At 38.5% G+C, this 13858-nt stretch overlaps 2 protein-coding genes and 1 non-coding gene across 3 annotated transcripts; 1 reads left to right on the top strand and 2 right to left on the bottom strand.

Moving 5' to 3' along the window:
• Window positions 1-2309: 2309 nt before the first annotated feature.
• ninj1 (ninjurin 1) lies at window positions 2310-9009 on the top strand. Its single transcript, XM_088309786.1, has 3 exons — window positions 2310-2618; window positions 7344-7581; window positions 8241-9009. The coding sequence occupies exons 1-3, from the start codon at window positions 2541-2543 to the stop codon at window positions 8387-8389; spliced, it is 465 nt and encodes a 154-aa protein (XP_088165912.1). The 5' UTR covers window positions 2310-2540; the 3' UTR covers window positions 8390-9009.
• A 110-nt stretch (window positions 9010-9119) lies between these two features.
• On the bottom strand, window positions 9120-13716 carry card19 (caspase recruitment domain family, member 19). The gene is made up of 6 exons (XM_088309785.1): window positions 13695-13716; window positions 13206-13345; window positions 11629-11785; window positions 11214-11276; window positions 11052-11117; window positions 9120-10946 (listed from the first exon to the last, which is right to left on the bottom strand). The coding sequence occupies exons 1-6, from the start codon at window positions 13699-13701 to the stop codon at window positions 10837-10839; spliced, it is 543 nt and encodes a 180-aa protein (XP_088165911.1). The 5' UTR covers window positions 13702-13716; the 3' UTR covers window positions 9120-10836.
• LOC148327513 (U6atac minor spliceosomal RNA) lies at window positions 9793-9920 on the bottom strand. The gene has a single exon (XR_015846035.1). It is a non-coding gene; the product is annotated as a U6atac minor spliceosomal RNA (small nuclear RNA).
• Window positions 13717-13858: the final 142 nt, after the last annotated feature.

Here is a 13858-nt window from a genome sequence, read left to right as displayed (position 1 = left end):
TTCCCAACATAATTTAACAATGCACAGGAAACGACAACTAGCAGTATGCAACACTTTATTTCTATAAAACTCTGTTAATGTTTACATTTTCAAAGTTTGATAATTGCAGGAAATCACAATGTTCCATCACTGTGTGTTATTTTTAGAAGAGGCCCACTCTAGGCAAGACATGGCAGCTTTATTTATATAGCACAGTTCATACTCAAAGCAACTCAATGTGCTTCACACACACAAGCAAAGAAACCCCACAACACAAGCATGTGCAAACACAACAGATAATGACATTCAGAAGCAACGCAGAGTAAACAAAAGTAGCTTAGAAAAATTAAACTACAATTGTTAGCCCAGTGATTCTCAGTATTTGTACCAAACTTTGAGAGTTAAATATTCAAGTCTTGTCTGCTAGTTCAGTAATTTATTAATTTCTTTTTTTTAAATTCTAGTACAGTACATTTGTTGTATCATTGAAAAAAAAAGTGGTACCCCCTAATGGCCGGTTTATTAATTCGTGGAATTTTTGCTCACAATTTTTTTCTTTCTTAGCAATTATAATGAACATCAATTACTCACAGATTTTCGCTATTTGTGGTCAAGACCATCCCATGTCTCTTGTGAATAGCATTACTGTAGTACATTCTTATTTAATCATTTAAAAATGTTTGTTTTCAAACAGTTATTTATCCCCCAAAAATATTTAATGTATATGCAATGAATTTGAATGGAATCATCAAGTAGAGTTTTTTTCCATATATTTAATGCATAATGTTACCGTCCATGGCTAACAAAATTGTTAAATGTACTTTTTAAGAATAAAACCTCTGCTTTGCCTCGTTGAGAGCCAAGTATTTTTGGTAGCTACTTGGTGTAAAATGTTTGTCAACCACTGTAGTTTAGAAGACATAATGCCCCAAAAATTTAAACTGCAATTATTAGCGCCTTCCGAGTTCTGCTACCACAGGGATTCCTGAACTTCTTCCACTGAGGGCCGCTTACAGAAAAAGTTTATGATGCTTGGGCTGCTTTAATATTCTTCACCTTTACATTATTAATCACGCTAATCCAATCCGCGGGCCACAATTTGGACACGCTGTCTTCGAAGGACTGTTCTCCTTCTAGGGGTCACTCACTCTTCCCTGTTTAGATCACCATGGAGACAGTGCACCTCAAGTAGTCATGTGATCATCCCATTGTTACCCAATCCAAACTGCTCTCGTGTTACCTTTGAAAAGATGGTGAGCAATCTTGAGGGAAAAGTAACAACATAGTGAAAGTCAAATAATAACAGTGACCAACAATGATAATTTACGAGAGAAAATGACAATGAACAGTATTAGCATATGTAGGAATAAAGCTACTACTACATATCATTATTTCTTACCTATTATTACCTTACTAGTTTTATATTGATGTTCATACGAGGTAATAGTTATATAGGTTATAAGAAAGGGATGGGAGTGAATCAAAAATGACATTACGATTGATATCAAGATTTATGAACAGAATAGGCATTGTCATTAAAACAAAAACAAACTTTTACAGCACGTGTAAGGAATACTTCCTGTCAACAATATAATCTATTGCATTTTATTTGGTATTACCTGGTAGCACAGTGGGCTAGTGGTTAGCACATCTGCTAATCCAGGGGTGTCAAACTCATTTTCGTCGCAGGCCGTTTTATAGTTATTTCTCTAAAAGGATTTAAGACTGCAAACCCGTATAAATGTATATTATTGTTTTATATTATCACATATAAACAATGAATTGTTCTCTCAATTAGCTTTCAATTTATTTTAAAGGGGAGGTTGGCAGCAAAAAAAAACAAAAACACTGGCAATATGTCAAATCTAAGTGTTGTTAACAGTGGCAATTTGGAAAAAAACATGAATTTGACTCACATGATTTGTCATCGTGGGCCACATAAAATTACGTCGTTGGCCACATCTGGCCCCTGAACCTTGAGTTTGACACATGTGCACTAATCAGTCTGAAGTTTGAATTGTGAATCCGGCCTTCCTAGGTGTTTTTCCCCCGGAGGCTCATCCATTACACTAGAAAATGGTTACATAATGAATGGATGGGTGAACATGATCATTTCTCCTCTGAACAGGCACATAATATTAAAACGATTTACAGTATCTGCAATAGTTACAACCAGATTGCAATACCGCTTTAAGAACACCAGGTGGCAGTAAAACGCCGTATGTAGGTTGTCCACGCAAGTCAAGTTCATCAACTGCTTACGTTCTTCAATGGAAACATTACTCATCTTATTTTCTCATCACTTGTTCCGAGTGTGGTGAGGAAAAAGAGGAGGGAAGCCCCAAGTATGACAACTTAACTAGTGGGTGTAGTTGTTACCGCGGGTCTGGCTCCCCTCTTGTCCGTGAAGGGGCGGGCGTGTTGGCTTTACGAGTTCCCCCTTCTGTCGTCACGACAGGGTTGTAATTCCACGGACCGTTACCGTGACCTCCCCACTCATACGCTCGACCACCGCGGCTCTCCCAACATTCCTGGATTAATCCACGTCCACTCGTTGGTAGATGACAGATCGTTTATCGGCGATGGCTACAGATGACATGGAGATGAACGGCGATGCGGACAGGAACGGGGAGGCGGAGGTAAGGCGGTACCGTTAGACCGGACCGAACCCCGCTTGCTCTGCGTACTTGTGATGGGCTAAGCCGGGATAAACCGGCCGGGCTCCGCTGAGGGTGAAAAGAAATAACCTATTACCGGTTGGAATTAAGCTGATTTTCCCCACCATTTACGATTTACTTGGTCCGACACAAGCGTTTATATTTGAACGAGCAAATGATCCGGTTCGAATTAGTTTCTGTTTTCAAGACTACCATAAAGTAACCAGAGGAGTTCACTTGAGTGCCTGACAGCATTCATATGATGGAATGAAAAAAAAAACCCCAACCTTAAAAATCGTTTCAACAATGTGAAGAACTGAGCCTTTCATTAAAAACTAGTGCTGCACTGTTTACTTTCCATAGTATTTCATTAAACCGGTGCTTCTTTATAATAGGATGCAATAGGTCCTGCTTATTATTCAGCATATACTTGTGGTGTAATTGTGTTTAAACATGTCTAATAAATTAATTTAGTCGCCGTGTGAAAGCTAAGCAAAACTTTCAAAGCATTATTAATATCAATACAGTTAGTCTCTAACATATTGGTGGGGTAATGGGCAAGAAGGTAGTGATGCAAAAATGATGTCATCAGCACTGACTGGAATATGAAGCATCCAATCAGATTTCTCTGAGCTTATCCATATGATGATTATACAGTCACTTTTGCTCAGGGGTTCTCCAAACCGGGTTACACGGACCTACAGGAGTCTGTGAGCAGAAGCTTGAGGCGTTACAGGAATTTAAAAAAATATATATAATGATGTGTTTTGTTTATTTAAGTGCAGTCCTACATATAGAGAGAGCGACATGCCAACACAAGAAACAATTAAACAACTTCTCCCTACCTTAGCTTTGGGCCAATTAAAAGCTCTGTTATGATTGTGACATGTCACATAACTCTGACATCACTGCAGCATGGTAGAGTCACTTTTCTTGTTTTTGGTATTTTTTTTAAGAAGGCAAATCATATTATTGGACAGACAGTCATGTATTTTTGTCTACACGTGTCGCTGCACCGTTTGTGTTCAAACATCCATTACTTAAAGCGATTTTACACTCACTAAGATGCTATCCGGTGGTCTGTCTATTGCATTTTCCAATATGTACTAGCACTAAGATAGCAGACTTTATAGCCATGTAATGTGGTTGTTTAAATAACACAACGTGTAATTCTCTTTTTGTATGTTTAGTTTGACAGCAAACATGAACTGCTAGTGGCAATAAATTAAACAGGTAGATGCTTCTTTTTCAGATTTGTTCACTATGCCAAACTTGGATTGAAGTGAACTGCGTTTACTGTCACCGTACAGAACTTGCGTCGCGACTTGCAAGTCAAAGCAAAAAATTGCCCAAACAATGGCTCAGATCTAAAAAAATGGGCCAAAATTGGGCCACTATTATTTTTAGGCCCAACTGTATATGGAAATAGAAATAAAACCTAAACCAACAACTTTGTGTACTGTACAGACAAAGTTAAGTGAGGTGAAAAAAAAACTACTACACTACAACACATGGGAAGAGAAAGAGCATACTTGCTCAAGGCAATTTTCTTAGTTTCTATACAAGTGTAAAAATAAGTTAACCCCTGTTTAATCACCGATCGCCACGTTTATTCAGAAGTCGTATAGAGCATTCAGGACAGAAAGGCACTTTTTTAATTTCACTTTCTGCCATGATCACATTTGATCTTTAAATGCTTAGGAATCCTCCTTGACTTACTGAACGAGGTCATGTGCGTGTAAATTTTGGACTTCACCTCTATATTTGGATGTTGCTATGATGTTGCACTTGTAAATATTCATATACAGTGATAGCTATCTGCAGATTCTAGTTTTTAAAAGAACTTTATGAGTTGTTCATAATAATGATAATCAGGATAAATGCAAAGAACGACATACATTTCTGTAACACCTATCAACTGCTTTTTCTTTCTTTTTTTCTCCCCTTCATAAATTAGCCATGTGGCCCGAATAAGTATCTAATGTTGAAGAATACGTACAGTAACTATGACAGCGGTGCATTCATCAATTAATTTAGCACTTTTATGGGAGTTGTAATCCAAAACAATGTCCCAGAAGTTTTACAAGCCCACAGGAAGAACCCTAGTCCAAGGTCTTGAGAAAGGCTCTCAACAGTACGGGAAGAAAAAAAAAAAGGACAAAGACAATTAGGGAGAGAAGAAAGTGAAAAGGAAATAGTGTCATGATTGTGGTATTCTGATCCACAACTTAGCATTGTCAGTTGTAGCACAAGGCAGGCACTTGTTGAACTGCTGCTGTATGCTCGGTGCAGATGAAACCTTGACAAGTCATCTATGCAGAACTTGTCCTGTTGCCAGTGATCAGGGCTTCCTCTTATGTAAGGTTATGGTGGGCATACAAAACAAGGGAAGTCTTTGCATGGCCTCTTGCTGACTGGGCTGGACTGGCCAGCCCATTCCAATAATTCAACTTGTCAAAGTGGGCCTAATACCTTATTTAATTTGCATTTGCAGTTATTTATCAACAATGTACGTTGTGCATGGGTTGGGCTCATTCCTACTGTGTCTGAGTGGAAGAGACCTAGTATTAAATTAACCCACTCATGTTTAAAAAAAGGATGTGGCTTTTACGACATTATTTGACCTTCGTAATGAAAGCAGAACCGAGATCATGCGGGCCGTGACTGTGTTCCGAGTTTTGGTTTCAGCTACGAAGCACTTTGACTTCTATGGGGGTTTCCCTACAAAGTAAAATATACGGCGCATTGGGATGAACGTGGTTGGGCAATGCTTGAATCTACTGTTGGGTAAAGATTTTTTTGTTCTCTCGGCCAAACTGTGGCACTCTCACCAAAACGCCATTTGCAGATTAAGGGCAGAATGCAAGTGCACAGCCTTTCATAATTCTTACACACGCAGCAGTGTGAAAGAAACGGCACCTCTTCCTGTTACTTGCCCCATCAGTCAAGAAAACAAAAGGGTTTCCAGCGCACCAAATATACCATGGGACATATAGGGAGGGCAGTCATCAAAAATATGGGACTTTACCAGAAACTTTATGTCCCTCCAAAATTGTTGAGAAGAGAAGAAAATTGCTCAGTGAGACCAACAGCAACATTGAAGGAGTTTCAGGAATTTCTGGCAACTACTGGCAGCTTTTTGAACACATTTGTTTGACGCAAACACAACAGTGTCCCTCACCAAAAGAACACCATCCCTCCAGTGAAGCATGCTGGCGGCATTATGATTTGGGGCGGTTTTTCTTCATCTGGAAATGGGGTGGAACTAGGTGGAGGGAATTATGAATAATTCCAATAGCAGACAGTTGCTAACACGAAACCTAAAGGCACCTCCTAAAAAGCAAAAACAAAAATCAGGAAAAGACTAGAACATCTTAACTTCATTTGGAGTTAATCAAATGTATTTTAAATTGTGGCGGTCGTGCTCTAACTCCCTTTTATTATTCGTTTGAATGTGATTTTTTATTTTTTTTATTTTTAACACTGCCACATCCCAAGTTATGGGAGGGCGTGCACACTTGTGCAACCACATTTATCACAGTTGTTTGTTGTTACTTCCTACTTTTTTAGGTTGTAAATCATTTGGTGGATTAAAAAAAAAAAGATGGTTGTCATTGGTGTTACTATTATACACCACAAAAATCTGGAATTTAAACAGGGGTGTGTAGACTTTTTATATACACTTAAGAATGTTGTTGCAATGTCGGCAATGTGCTTGAGAAACAAAATGTAGGGTGTTGTTGATATTTTCTGCCTTGTTGTGATATTTTACCAAAGACACAGTGCTAGGTCATTCCGAGCCAAAAAGCTGTCAAACTCAGCACAATGGGAGAGGACCACATGACTGCAGACAAATGGAAGACAAAATTAACATTTTTCAGCATTTTCCCAACAAGTGGGAATTTTAGGCCACACGCTAAGGGCACCAAATTGTGTTACATAGGCAAGATGCTATGATTTCCCAAGAAAACAGCACCAGTGAAATCTGTTTGAGCCAACAAACACATTGGCAAGTAGTCAGAAAGCCTGATCAATTTCTCTGTCTTGGAATGCCAGAATGGGTTCATAACAGAATCACAAAAAGATGCTACAAGAAATATTCATAGGCCACCACTTCCGGCATTGATTTAATTACTTATAGTAGTACCAGAAGAGAAGACATGCTGTCTGGGATGCCTAAGTGAATAAATTCAACTAGTTGGCTGTGGCACCCCTGCACAATCTAGATGTAAGTCAAAAACCGTATGATTCTTTTTTAAATCAGAGATATAGAAAGAGAGGAATTTCTCCTTTTGGAGAACAGAACAACAGAAGGAAACAATTTAACTCCCACTGTTGGGGACTAATAAAAAGGTTTCTCCATCTAAAACTCAACATTTGCGCCAATAAACACATGCTGATGACCGTTTGGAAATTCCGTCATGCAAAAAAAAAAAACCCAAATTCTCCTGTAAGGAAATGAAAGTGTACGCTATTTCCTTTTTCCTAATCGGGATTTAGTATTTCAGTGAAACAGTCTGAGGTCATTTTGGCATTTTAATGGAACCATCGAAAGCTGATTATTCAGCTGAAAAACAACCACAGTGTGTGTCGTGTGTGTGCGTGTGTGTATGTATATGTATATATATATATATATATATATATGTATATATATATATATATATATATATGGATGAGGTTCTCATCTGTATGGTTTTGGTGTTGCAGGTTCCACTGCAAGACCACCCGATGAGGCCGAGGAGACCGATGAACATGAACCATTATGCCAATAAGAAGAGCGTGGCACAGAGCATGCTGGATGTGGCTCTGCTGATGGCCAATGCCTCACAGCTGAAAGCCGTGCTGGAGCAAGGCCCATCCTTCTCCTTTTACACGCCGCTCATCACTCTCATCAGCATCTCCCTCATCCTGCAAATCTTAGTGGGAATTCTGCTCATTTTCATCGGTACGTTTGTGGTTGTTTTGCCCTAAATGTTTGTTCCTTTTACTTCGAGCACATCCGAGTAGAGAACCTTCTTTGTTTTCACCAAAGATGTAACCTGACACGAAAAGCGGCGGGTTTCACAAAGGGCCTCTTTTAAATCCATCTGATACAGAGCTGATTGAAAGTGTCTGATTAAAAGAATGAGATAATTAGACGAACACTATACCAGAGCAAAGCTCATACATTATTTCCTCACCTAGTGGGCCCCACTTTAACAGGTGCCGTTTCTCATCGGGACCTCTCAGTGTAGTGTTGCAATATTGCAGCATTGCAAAGCTCGTCAAATTGTGTCCTTATCTACTCCTAACAGTGCATGCATGCTTCTTGGGAAAAGCTGCAGCTCGAAGGACAGCTTGACTCATCTGAAGCTACTATTACATAAAGCAGGTTCATGACTATATTAAAAAATTTAAAATGAATGTCAGCATGGTCCTACTAATTATTAAAATTATGAAAAATGCAGGGTAGGCTAATAATTAGTCAAAAGGGAAAGACTTAATAAATATCCTCAGTCCTCATCAAGAATTCCTGCTGCTTATCTGGTAGGCAGTTTTCGACTGCCCCTTTGTGGACAAAGAGAGTGTAACAGATGATAATGCTGCAATTCATATCTCTTGCAGTTAAGTGGAACCTGAATGACGAACGCATGCACTACAGGCTGAACATCATGGAGAACATGACCACAGCTTTTGTGTTTATCATCGTCGTGGTCAACGTTTTCATCACAGCCTTTGGCGTCCAGCGGCCAAACAATGACCTCAAACAGTGACCACTTCAACTATCTGGCCTGTGGATTTACCCAAAATGCATTTGCACTCACAGATACCTTATTTACTCTGCCTACAAACTGTCTGGCAAATGCACACACAGATGCGTTTGTCCTGGAATTTGACCTCGCAGGCTCGAGGAGAGCAAATGTTCGCAGAGGATCAAATGACTCGGTCAGGTGAACACAATCCACCTTACAATGACTGTGTTACTTTTTTTCACTGTGGTCAGTATTGGGTTTTATTGTTGTGTTTTTATTTTTATATAAAAAAAACAACTTTCTTTTTTAATATCATGTTCGGGTTGCTGTGATTAAACAACTGCCTTATACAAACGTTTTTTTTAGAAATACTATCAGGCACTGGATGTTTTTATGTTTTAATGAAGTGAATGATGCCCATACTTCAATCAAGTTTCGCCTTACTGCATGTCTCAACTAAAGAAATGAACAAATTGGCGGAAAAAAAATATTCCATTTACAGTCGTTTAGGTATCAAGGAAATAAATGATGGAGCTACTTATTTTATTGTACTGTATACTATATGTGCTATGCAAACGCTACTGTGTATTTAAGATGAGTAATGTGCAGAATTTAGTTAAAGCCTTGATGTGTCTGTTCAATTATTTGTGCTTGGATAATGTGTTTTTATTGCATTTTCAAAAGACTAAAAATATTTTATAATATAACGCAATATACACTGTGACCACTAGGTATGATCAAAACAAACAAATGTTGTCATTTTGTTTATTGTCAGAATATACATCGTTCAGAGGACCAAAGTGGCATTTGTATATTTAATGTAAGGCATCATAACGTGACAGAGGAAAGAAAATGGAAGCAGGCACAGAACATTTGGGACATCACTCAGAATGAAAATATGAACACAAAACAATAATAAAGAAAAATAAGAGATATAAGGACTAAACCATGCATGTAGTAGAATTGCTTCTGTATATTGTAGTTTCACAAAGCACCCTTATATTATCAGTTACTATACTGCAGCTATGTTACGTCCACAAGTGCTTCCTTTAGTTTTTGAATCACTTATTTACAAGAGCCTGAGATATACGTATTCTCTGTTTCATTAGGGGGGTAAATCTGGTCATTCCAAGACAGTATTTTCTTTTAAAGAGAATTTAAAATTGGCATAAGGCACTCAAGTGTAGAAATTAAGTCTAAAATTACTTGAACGCTTGATTTTGAAACACTAAAAATATTTCATAAGGCAAAGTGTGTGGATAATATCTCGTAGCAGACTGCTGTGTAAAATGAGATATTGACAGAACCTTCCAACACATTCAAGTTTGAAAGTTGATCGTCCTTTGCAATTTAGTGCTTACATTGCCGGGAGCAAAAAAAACCTGAAAGCAGACCATGAAATTTAATTCATTGCTAAAATTAAAAAAAAAACTTGGTTAGAGATGCCACGAAGTAGGTGGCAATGCCTTAACCATATATGTGTTGCAGGCCACAGGGGCCATTTCCATCCTTGTCAAGGGGAGTGCTAACCTTCTCTCCTTTCATACAACACAACCTATTTCACAAACATTACACCCTCTTATAGTTGAAACCTAGCAGTCCTTCTTCACCTACGGTGCTGCAAATACCAAAACGACTGCTTCTAGAATGTTACGACAAAATAAACGTGTGTTAATCTTTAATATCTTGTTTATACATGACGATTATTCTTTCATTCAGAATTCAGTTTGGCATTACTTCGTTTTATAATTTTTATACAGTAACCCATAATGCACCGCGCACCGAACTTGGAAGTGATTGGCTAGGGCAGTCACGTGACTGCATGCGCATTGGATAACAGTGCCAAGCTATTTATATCCAAACATAAAAATAATTGCCATTGCTTTATTTCATCTGCTTCAACGGTCGAGCACTTAAAATAGCCGTATTATTTTTGCGAATTGCGTTTTTACCCTCACTGAACATACTGCCTTTGTTCTTTTACTATTTATCCTTTAACCACACGAGGGCGACAAACTATCAACTTGTTTACAGTCTCAAACTTAATCAGAACTTTTTTTTTTTTTGGACTGACGTATAAATAATTCATCCAGCTCCCAGCACATGGGAAATGCAAAGTTAATCGACCGAGCTACAAAATGTGCATCAAGTCTGTCAATAAAAAAATAACAAGACTGGATACTGCCTTTGAAAAGTTAAAGGTTAAAGAAATTAAAAAGATACTGAATAGTATTCAACAACTCCCCTGTTCATTTTAATAATTCATTTACCTCAAATTAAATAGCTATCAACCAAGTATAAGCCAAGTGCCAGTTGTAGACGTAAATGTTCCCCATCATTATGGACTCCCCCAAAGTAATAAATACAAAAGTGTAAAAAATAACTATTTGAAAGGCAAAGTATGGTGCAGTGCTTTGGTTCAAATGGAGATTTGCGGAAGCCCTTGGCCACTGAGGGTCAGTCGATCCTTACTTCATGAGGCTTTCTTCGGTGTACCATACAAGAACCTCACGGGCTTTTCTTTTCAAACCCAATGCCGCCATCCCAAGGGCCCTGCTTCCACCAGTCACTTTGGCTTCTACGGAACAAGAACAGCCTCTATGGTGAGACTTGATCCCACGCAATAACTTGGATGTTTTTGAATCACTGTAGATTGTATGCATGACAGAAAATATGTCCTTACCACCAAAGTAATAGACTAATGCCATTCCAACTGCAACACCGAAGCAGCCTATAAAGAAGAGGGGACCTGGAAAGAGGGGGTTTTGAGAGGCATTGCTGAATTTATCCAATGACTTCACTGATAATAACATGCAAAGCTACAGCAATATTGTAATTCTCTGACCTTTGTCATTCATCACGTGTCTCTCTTTGTAGACACTTGGATATATAAGGGGATCAGCAGAATCTGGAAACAAAAAAGAAAATTGGGGAGGGTTGTAAACTATAGGAATGAGTGGAACTTGGATGTTACAATGGTAAAATGTATTTAAAATATTGCCTGTAAATAATAAACACTTTATGATAGTGACAGATTGTTATCAAATTAGACCAATTTGGATGGCAGCACCAGCACCACCAGATTGAGTTTGACTATAAGGGTTCAACTGAATGCATGTTGTTATGAATAATGTATCCATTGTGAGCGCTTTGAATGCCCAGAGAGTCCAGAAAAGTGCTATACAAATCTGAATATTTTGTATTATTATAATTTAGTCAGCCATAAATTTTTAGTCATGCATGAAATATCAGGAGTTAACCTCGCAGGCGGAGCCGTGTTGGCAAGCTGTAATAAACATCCTCTACATGCAGGTGTAGCGCTCTGTAAAATTCCCTGCATGCTTCTTCGCCTTGTGCCTGCAGGTGCATCAGGAGCTCTCCGAGTCGGACGCATGTGGGCACATCCAAGTTGCGGAACTGGAATGGAACACAAAAGAGACATAAGCTTGCCACAATTTTTCCCAACTTCTAAACTAGTCATCCATAATAAAAATGATGTAGGAGGGCTACCTCTAGTGGTGTACGAACGAATCAGTAGATTAAATTCAATTAACGTTTACAAGCGTTAACTTAACCCCCCCCACAATTTTATTCATAGAGCACAACAAGGGCAGTTATAGCAAAGTGTTTTACAAACGATAACAAAGCACAGACTACAAGACTGTAATGGTAAATGGGTTGTCACTTGTATAGCGCTTTTCTACCTATGGAACCCAAAGTGCTTCACACTATAACCTCTTCTAGCCTCCTAATTAATATTTTAATATAGGCATATTATTTAAGGGCAGCGTTAATGTTCAAACTGTGCATAATGTTAAAGTGGCTTACAGTTTCGGAAACCGCTTTTTCGTTTTTGATGTACAGCTAGACCCACTACGTTACAGTAATTACAGTAAATGTTGAACGTGATAGTGGAACTTGGAGAGCTACATATTTTTTTTAGGTGGTACTTAGTGTAACTAGTTCAAGAACCACTGATATAATATAATTATTAGGACTTTCACAGGTCACATTGGGTAAGAGACAAAAAATGTAAGTGCCTTGCCCTCTCTCATGTCCTCTAGTCTGCGAACAAACACAGTGCAGCTCAATTGTCTCAAATCATCATGAGGAACATGTTTTGGGGAGAACATCTAACTTGTTTATTCATTTGAAATTGCATCACAGCAATGTGAATATCAGAAATAGCGTGGGAATAAAAGTAACTCTTCAGATAGAATCAAAACAATAATAAATGCCATTATTAGTGCAAACGCTCACTATTATATTTGTCAGCATTGATTAAAGAAATATTGTTATTGTTTTTTTTATTAAAAAAAAGCAGATTAATCCTGTTTCTGTTTATAATGCATTTTGTTAATTTACTGTGTCGAGTGTAAAGCAAACTGCGTGCTTACGACAAACAAGGTATGTATCAAACGGTAATTTTTCACATACAATTACATTCTAACAATTAATAACATGTGGTTTCACTGCTACAACCTCCCCTTGTGGAAACCTCAACTATATTGTTTGTGTTTTGTGATGAAAACAACTTTGACACACATGGTGTATAGCATAAAATTTTCAGGGACTCCATATAATACAATTTCTTTAGGGAAACGAACGGTGCCTCTGGTTATACCACCGGATGACACCCTAAAATGCTTACAAGCGAATGCAACAATAATAGTAATAATCCATCATACTTGCTGAAGTGGACAGACAACACATTTGATTCTTAAAGTCACTCATCAGTTTCAGTATTTGAATGATTCCTTGTAGTTTGACAACAAACGTTCAGTCACTTTAGTGCATTCTGAGCACTTGATGTGTCGTGTGTGCATGTGCCACTTGCCTTGGTGGCCTGCTTGTCTGTGAGTATTTGCGGGTAGATTCTGTTGAGCTGCAGGATGATTTTGTCCAGCAGCTCTGTGTCCAGTCTTGTCTCTGATCTGAGGAAGGCGCCGTCCTCTGTCAGCTGATCATGGAAACTGTCTGTGCACACAGAAGAGTCTCATTCAAATAAATGGCAAAGACGAGTCATGGGCAAAAATGCAGTTTTTGTTACATGAATCATCTTTCTATTCGAACGAAGAGGAGACTGAAAGTCGAGAGAAAGACAATACATATCCATTTAAGTTGGCTACTCTCCGCAAGAGCTGCATCTCTGAAAAACAAACTTTTGGGAAGTCTAATTATCTCGGAAGAATTATCATTAGCAAGTAAATTGTGCATCGCGCTGCGTTACTGCTCACGGTTCCAATTTAAAACATCGGGCATTAAAGCAGAAAGGGCATTCCAAGAAAATACATTCACATTTTTCCAGTCAACGAAAGAAACGAACCTCCCATGGTGGAGTCCTACTGTCCTTTCTCAAGACACGCCCCCGAGACGTCATAATTTCCGCGTCGCCACCGGAACCGGAAGTTACTGCTGCTGCTTGATTTCGTGATGTGAAAAAATTGTGCAGAGGGGTTAGTTTAAATTGTACAGCGAACGCAAAATAAT

The sequence above is a fragment of the Idiotropiscis lumnitzeri genome, chromosome 11, assembly GCF_059441095.1.
Source record: "Idiotropiscis lumnitzeri isolate Australia: NSW breed Sydney's pygmy pipehorse chromosome 11, RoL_Ilum_1.0, whole genome shotgun sequence".
Taxonomy (NCBI): Eukaryota; Metazoa; Chordata; class Actinopteri; order Syngnathiformes; family Syngnathidae; genus Idiotropiscis; species Idiotropiscis lumnitzeri.
This window is presented reverse-complemented; position numbering and strand designations above follow the sequence as displayed.

Excerpts from the sequence above, each read along its gene's own strand:
- ninj1 (XM_088309786.1), top strand. The coding sequence starts at position 2,541 with ATGACAGATCGTTTATCGGCGATGGCTACAGATGACATGGAGATGAAC. Across the intron at positions 2,619-7,343 it reads ACAGGAACGGGGAGGCGGAG|GTTCCACTGCAAGACCACCC; the intron begins GTAAGGCGGTAC and ends TTGGTGTTGCAG. Across the intron at positions 7,582-8,240 it reads AATTCTGCTCATTTTCATCG|TTAAGTGGAACCTGAATGAC; the intron begins GTACGTTTGTGG and ends TATCTCTTGCAG.
- card19 (XM_088309785.1), bottom strand. Across the intron at positions 11,277-11,628 it reads AACACGGCTCCGCCTGCGAG|ATTCTGCTGATCCCCTTATA; the intron begins GTTAACTCCTGA and ends TTTTGTTTCCAG. Across the intron at positions 11,118-11,213 it reads ACACGTGATGAATGACAAAG|GTCCCCTCTTCTTTATAGGC; the intron begins GTCAGAGAATTA and ends CCCTCTTTCCAG.